At 45.5% G+C, this 7,897-nt stretch overlaps 1 protein-coding gene across 3 annotated transcripts in view; it reads right to left on the bottom strand.

Annotated features, from left to right (window-relative positions):
- Positions 1-209: 209 nt before the first annotated feature.
- GPRIN3 (GPRIN family member 3) overlaps positions 210-7,897 on the bottom strand; it is a 62,966-nt gene continuing 55,278 nt past the window's right edge. For all 3 annotated transcript variants that reach the window (XM_087826581.1, XM_087826575.1, XM_087826578.1), the window contains exon 2: positions 210-3,830. In XM_087826581.1, coding sequence (XP_087682707.1) covers positions 1,432-3,717 — 2,286 coding nt within the window. In that variant the 5' untranslated portion in view covers positions 3,718-3,830 and the 3' untranslated portion in view covers positions 210-1,431. The remainder of the gene's footprint in view (positions 3,831-7,897) is intronic.

Genomic DNA, 7,897 nt, shown 5'->3' with positions numbered 1-7,897 from the left:
AGCCTTTCCAGGGCCCTAGCTCATTCCCCTCTCCCACATTACCCCAATTCTCAAGCCACTGCTGGTCATCTTAGCCTAGTGCCCTGCAAGACACTCATGGGCCCCATGGACAGGGTCCATATTTAGAGACAGGTGAGGGCTGAGCTCAAACAGGGGCCTATGACCTCAAGGACCAAAGTTCAAACTGCAATTTAGTAAAAGCCTTTTTTTTTTTTTAAATTGCGTTTGAAGGGTGAGATATGATGGTATTTCTTTTAAAATCAATAAATTTGCAGATGTTACCTTATTGGGATAGATAAGAAACTTAAGCAATTACGTGATATTAGTCTGCATACAAAAACTGTCAGGGAGCTTGTGTTCTATTTGCTGTTGACTACATTTTCTATTAGAAGCTACTGAACCAAATCAAAAGAAAAATACAAACTGCATTTTGTTTACAGGAGTCTAAATGAAACACATTGTTTTTGTAACTCAGGAAGCTTTTCTTTTTTTTCAACAAAGAAGAGTGTTTGTTAACTGGTTATTTATGATTCCTTACCAGAACCCTAACACTGTCGGTAGAATGTTTTTGGAGAACACCTATACAACATAAAATTTAGTATTATCAATAATTTGACGATTCTTTTCAAGAATTTAGCCACATGTACTTCCCCCAGGGTAAGGAAATGTTAAGTTAACCTAGTCTGAATCACAGAGATGCACCTTGCCTTCGGTGCCGGAAAACCTGTATATATAAATTCATGTGTTATGTGGGCAGTATTAATATTCAAAAGCATAGCTAATTCTCCTAATACAACTTTCTTAAATTTATTAAGAGGTATAACAAGGTTTATAAAAATGATTATCTGTAGGTGCTTACAAATATTAATTCGTATTTGGCATTTTATGCGTTTAAATGCTTTTTACTTCATGTCCTCTGGCCTAGGAATGAGTTAAATTTGTTTCAATTTTTTTTTTTTTTTACATCCTAGTTCTTATCGGCTCCTTAAACTTTGCGTGGTAACGGCGTTCTTATTGCAACAGGACTAGAAAGGATACCGGTGGTGTTGCTAATAGTGTTTTTGGTATTTTTAACACGGAGCAGGGATTTCAATGGAAAATACCTCAGTGTGATACATTGAGACAGTGACACAAAATGACACACGCGTAATGGTAACACCGGTTCTAGGAGCAACAACAGATGAAAAAACACAACCCAGCGAATCTTATTTCCTCTTAATGAAGGTCGTAAACTTGCAGCGAGGCCTGCTTCCCGCTGCAATGGTATTTTAATTTCTGGAGCTTCCATCCAAGGGCCCAACAATTCGTCCTTGCGGTTTCCTGTCGCTAATACTCGCTTTTCCTTCCTGGTCTCTGGGGGGGACACGCAGCCAGCGCGGACGCGGAGGGACACCCGCGAGCCCGCAGGCGCCCGCACAGGCCCCGCGCCCTTCAGTCTAGCACGGCGGACGGCGCGGGGCGCACGCAGCAGGCGGGGCGCCGCAGGCTCTGCAGCAGGGCCTGGAAAACGCCGTGCTGCCGGCCTTTGAGCTTTTTATTTGAAGACGTCTCGGAGGAAATGGATCTGCGGGCCTGGCTGCCTTGCGCTCGGACGGATTTCTCGTGCTCCCGGATCTGCCTCTGCAAGTGGTTCTGGATGGCGACGCCCAGGGACTCGGGGTCCAGGGACGCGCCGTACACCTCCCAGGTCATGCCCTGCTCGTCCCACACCACGTCCCGCACGCGCTTGGACGGCTTCAGCGGCAGCCGGGCCTCGGCGCCCAGCGGCTTCTTCTTCTCCCCGGGGGTGAGCCCCACCTGCGCCACGGCCGCGGTCACGTTCAGGTCCTTGAGGAACTCGCTGACGCGGCTGGCCCGGCGCGGGCTCGCCTTCACCGCGCGCGCCGGGGTCCTCTTGCCCGCGCCCGGGCTGGAGTCGCCCGCGGCGTCCGACGGCGGGCGCAGGCTGGCGGCCGCCTTGGCCGGCGCGCTCTCCTCTCCCGCGCCCTCCTGGCTGTTTCTCACCGGGGAGGGCGTGGGGCTGGCAGCTGGCCCTGGGCCTCCGCTTTCTGGGGACTTAGGGTTGAGCAGGAGGGCTCTGGGCTCCGCGCCCGCCCCGCCGTCGGGTTCCTGTTTTCCTCTCCGGGGCGATGCAGGCTGCAGCTCTCCCGCGTCTGCTTTGTTAGTGGGACCCCAGCTCCCGGACTGGCCAGGCTTGCGGGCCGGGCCGCAGGAGTCGGAGGCTTTGCAGTCTGGGCCTGCGCCGTGGCCACCTGCGCTCTTCACTGCGCGCTCAGAGGGCTTGGTTTCGGACGTCCCCAATCCACGGCCGCTTTCCTCTTGGCTTCCCACGCTGGTAGAAGCCTGGTCCAGGGGGCTGGCTGTCAGGGAGCTAGAATGAGTACCTGAGAGCTGTCTGGAGGTGGGCTCCACCCTCGCGGGGGTCATTCCTGCTGACCCCCCATCTTCCGTGCAGGAATCCTGAGCAGTGATGGATGAGGTATTGAGGACCTCACCGGGGAGGCTCGCCAATTTACTACCCCCCTGGGAAGCTGCCTGGATGTGCACCTCTGGCATGATGCCAGGGCACTGCCTCAACTCCTGGGGGGCTAGGGTGTTGACTGACAGCTCCAAAGTGTGGCTCCCGCTGCCGTGGCAAAGGACACGCAGCTGCTCTTGTTCCAAACGCTCAGGGGCAGGGGTTTCCTTTAAGAATGCAGTGAGGATGCTGGGGCTGGTGGAGACAGATCTGCTCTCAACACTCGCCACGGCCTGCACCTCAGCATCTTGCTGAGCCCTGTTGGGGACGCCCTGGATCTCCTTTTCAGCTTGGTTGGTCATGGTACTCGCCTCCCTGAACCTTGACGCCTGACGCTGCGCTGGTTGCAGCGCCTTCTCTGGGTCTGGAGGAAACGCCAAACCTTCGCGAGTGAGGTGGGATGGTTGAGGTGTCACAGAACTCACGGCCTGGGTGGGTGAGGTGGTGGCAGAGGGCTGTTTGCTCCCTGAACATCCGTCTTCTCCTGCTGGAGATGCACAGGACCTCGTCTTGGAGTCATGAAAGGCCCCCTGCCTTTCCCCTTGAGGCCCGCCCGCGGGAGAGGAGGCATGGCTGAGCATCCCCGCAGCTGCGTCTGCATTTTGCACCATTCCCTGGACTGTTTCTTGAGAAGGAAAGTCACAGGGCGCTTGATCTTCACTGCTGCTACAAGTGCCTCCCACAGGACAGCTCGACTTCTCCGGCTGCTCTCCCTCTGAGGGTCCCTGTGATTCCCGCAGGGTATCTTCAGATCTTGGTGAGGCGCTGGCCTTGGGCTGGTCACCTGGGATGGCCTGGTGGGTGTGTTGACTGGCTGGCGCGGTACATGCTGTGTGTAGAAGATCCTTACCTGCTGCAGAGCACGGGGCTGGTGCTGTGGGCTTGCTGTTTCCTGGCAGCTGGGAATGGCCAGGGGAGTTGAGTGTGGGAGATGCTTTTGCCACCTCATTGAAGATGCCAGGAGAAGACATGTCTGGCTGGGTGGCCTCATGCTCACAGGCCTGCATCAGGGCCTCGGAAGCTGCCCTGGGGCTGAGGTCTGGTTCCGTAGGCTTGCCGGAAAGGCCATTGGTGTTCTTGCACAGGAGGGCTGGTCGAGGCTGAGGTGAGGTAGCCTGTACCTCTCCTAGATCCTCTTTTCCAGAAGCTGTGATCAGGGAAGTTTTAGCTGACCTTAGAGGGTCAGGTACAGTCCCCATGGAATTTCTCTTCAGGAAAACCTCAGAGCTCTCCCCTGAGCAATGCTCCCACTGGAAAGCGGTCGTAGCTCAGAGGGAAGACACAGTCGGGATGATTCCTCTGAAGGACCGATCTGCGAATCAAGGAAACAGTACCGTTAATATGACACAGCTTTTAAGAACTGAAAATACACCTGTCATTTGTATAAGATCTCATAGTTGCATTAACTCTTTTCTCCCCAAATCTGTTCATATAAAACTACATAGATCTTGGAAAGTAAAATTTTGGAAAAAACATTTTAACTATGCAGTTATTATTTTGATATATTAGTTTCCTTTTGTGTTCCACTGCTGTCTAGCAAATAGGTTTTTAATGTATTTACTTAAGCATTTGAAAACTACCTTAAAAGTCATTTGTGTAATCTGATTAACCGGATATCAGAAAATCCTGTAAAGTGACTGTGATCAAATCAATAAGTATTGAAATGGGCCTAAACAGACATGAGAAATAGAATATCTAGAAATAGATCCACATATAAATGAGGATTTGATATATAACAAGAGAGGCATTTCAATTTAGTGGCAAAAGGATGGATTACTTAATATAAGGGACTGGAAAACTGTTTATTCATCTGGAAGAAAAGAAAACTAGGTCTTTATCTTACACTAATTCAAAAGATAAATCCTAGATGGATTTAATGGATTAAAGATTAAAACATAACATAAATAAAAAACAAAAAGTTAAATAAATAAATAAATTTCCTGTAAGAGGATCTAGGAACCATAAACATAATCTAGGAACAAGGAGGGTAAGTTTCCTTTGGAAAGGCAGAAAATACAGAAACTATAAAAAAAAATAAACATAGGTGTCTAAATAAAATTCAAAATTTTGCATGTCAAAAGGTACCATAAACAAATACATCAGATTTGAAAAAAAAATGTCTGCAACTCTAGAAGACAGGCAAAAATATCTATAATACAGTAGAATCTCTTAAAAATTTATAAGGAGACAAAATAACTCATTGCAAAAATGGATAAAAATATGAAAACGCAATTTGCAAGACAGGAAATCCAGCAACCAGCAAGCTTATGAAAAGATGATCACATTCATTTGTAGTAGAAGAAATGCAAAGAAGTAACAATTAGATTTTACTTTATACCCATTGCACTTGGAAAAGTTTTCAAAAACAGTTGTAACACTCTAGCCGGGGGAGACCTAGCTAAAGAAAGCATTTTTATTAATTGTAGGTATAAATGTGTATTGTTACAACTTTCTTAGGGAAGCAGTTTAGTTTTTATAACTAAAAATACACATATCCATGGCCTAGTAATCCCAATAGAAACAAAATACCAGCATATATATATATTTAGGTACAAGCATGTTTACTGAAGTACTATTTGTAGAGGCAAAAACTGGAAACAAACTGATCTCCACGAGTGGGGGCTAGTAAAAATAATCATAACATATCTCTACTGTAGAGCATTATGCAACCATTACAAGAAACCATCGTCCTGGCTGGTGTGGCTCACTTGGTTGGAGTGTTGTCCGGTACATGGAAAGGTTAGGGTTTGGTCCCCAGTCCTTGTAAGTATGGGAGGCTATTGATCGATGTTTCTCTCTCCCATCAATGTTTCTCTCTCTCTCTCCCTCTCTCAAATCAATAAAAACATATCCTTGGGTAGGGATAAAAAAAAGAATTAAAGCTAAAAAAACAAAACACCATTAATTAGGCTATAACTTTTCACTTGAGAAAGATTTCCCCAAGGTATGGTTGTGTGAGAAAAGCAAGGTACAGAAAAGAGTAGACAGGTTTTTATTTTTGTAAAGCAATGTATGTGCTGTGTGTATGTGTGTGTGTACAGATATGTTTGCATATGATCATATAAATTCTAAAAATATTTAGAAGACATATTAGGTGTTGAATGGAGGAAGTGTGATGAGTTAGAGACAGGGAAAGAGATGGAGGTACCCAATGGTGGGAAAATACTAAATTTTAAGAAGTATATCTATGGGGAGGGGGTGGGAGCTGGGTGGAGGGGATCAATGGGGGGAAAATGGGACATCTATAATACTTTCAACAATAAAGATAAATTTTAAAAAGGTATATTTAAAAATTATTTGCGTGCCTTTATGTAGAAATGTTTTTAAGAAAGGGCTAACCAGGTGATGTGAGTAAAGCAATGGTTCAGAAATTAGTGGATGGTTGTGTTTTGGTATTACCTCTATTTCTCATAGACTCTGTGACCTCATGCTAATCACTGAACCTTTCCAGACCCCTAACTGTCATTGGCAGAATGAATTATATGATTTCAAAGGAACCTTCTTGTTCCTAAATTCAAGGATCTTACATATTTGCCTGTGATGGGTAATAAATCAAATAACAGTCTTAACTCAGGCTATAAAGGGTCATAAATAAGGCAAAGGCAAATTTGGTTGGGCCCAGATTTTGAAAATACATAATTTTATCTTTTGGTTCAATGTTACTTAGCTGATCTATAATCACATGAAATCTAACAATGACTCCAACTTATCTTCTCCCCTAAATTGGCTCTTCCTTTTAACTTCATTATTAATGATAATGGGTTGAATATTTTCCCATCTTTGGTTCTGACTGCTTTCTGCTCATTCAGACCACTTCCCGGGTTTATATTCCATTTCTTCCTTACTGCAGTTCTCTGTTGCATTCACTTGTTGTGCTCCAAGCACATCTTTCCCTCTCCTGTTCTGTCTTTATTATGCCTTTTCTCCCACTCCCTGCCCTCTGCATCCTGAAAAAGCTTATTCATTCTTCATGGTCCCACTTAAACCCCACTTACTTTCTGAAGGCCTCTAAAGCCTTCAAGTCATAAAATCTCCTTTAAAAAAAAAAAAAATCCTACAGCCATGGTCATCTGTGCCCTTTGTATTATGCTTTTTATGCAGTTTTTATACTGTTGTTACCTGTAAAAATGCCTCATTTATCCAAAAATACTTCAAGCCCCTAGAGGGCAGGGGACAAGCTTACTGATTTTTTTCGGTTCGCAGGACACAGTGCGGGATCTTATGCATTAAAAGATATTAATTGATCCCATTTCCCTCCAAAATGGCCACTATTAATGCCCTACCAAACTTCAAAATAATAGGAAATTTAAACCTATGGCATGAGATATAAATGAAAACACAATAAAAAAGAGTGCTGTGTTTGGAAGTAATAAAACAGTCATATCTTATTGATTCAACTTTAAGTATCTGTAATGTTGGTTTAGACAATTAAAAATAAGTCTGTTAGATACCTGCTACCAAAAAATGGGTCTCATAAAGCCAGGAATACAGAATGCCTCTTATGTCAAGAAACCTGGCTTGCCAAGAGGACTATAACTTCGAATAGCTCAAAGTTCAGCAACTGAAAGTTGGAAGACTTAGGAAAAGATGAGGGACTTCATAAAACTCTCAGTCCCTGCGCTTACTTTCATTGCCCACAGATAGCTAATGTGCTCATTTAACTTTGAAAGGGTGTTTTCCTTTGTTTGCTTTGTTACTAGAGGTTAATCTATCCATCAATTAAAGAATCAAGAAGAAAAGTTCAGGTTGCTTGCCTAACGACTGTAATTAAGAATCTCTTGCTATATGAGTAGATAGGAAGGCAACATCACTAAATAACACAGATGCTAATGGAATTGTCACAGCGTCTCCATGAGCCCAGGAGAGACTAAGTTCTGAGACAATCTTCGCCCCAAATCCCTCTACCTCCTTGCCCCTACCCTGAGCATTTCCCCCTCCCCTCATCAACCAAATGGCTGAAATCTTTAGTCTCCAATAGGTGAGACACATAAGACATTTAAAAAGTGTAATTACTCAGTGGTTTGGAGTGAGAATATGTCTTTAAAGTCAACCAGAGTAAAAAAATTCAATCAGAGTCCATTATAAGATTTAACCTCTAAAAATTTATAGGTTGCAAACAGGTGACCCACATGCTGACTGAATCCTCCTGCAGGTGTGTGTGTGTGTGTGTGTGTGTGTGTGTGTGTGTGTGTGTGTGTGTGTGTGTGTGTGTGTGTGTCCTGCATCCCCTCTTTTCCCCTCCCCTCCCCTCCCCTCCCCTCCCCTCCCCTCCCCTCCCCTCCCCTCCCCTCCCCTCCCCTCCCCTCCCCTCCCCTCCCCTCCCCTCCCCTCCCCTCCCCTCCCCTCCCCTCCCCTCCCCTCCCCTCCCCTCCCCTCCCC

Source organism: Miniopterus natalensis, chromosome 1, assembly GCF_054644295.1.
Source record: "Miniopterus natalensis isolate mMinNat1 chromosome 1, mMinNat1.hap1, whole genome shotgun sequence".
NCBI lineage: Eukaryota > Metazoa > Chordata > Mammalia > Chiroptera > Miniopteridae > Miniopterus > Miniopterus natalensis.
The sequence above is the reverse complement of the archived record's forward strand: the minus strand, read 5'-3'. Positions and strand labels throughout refer to the sequence as shown.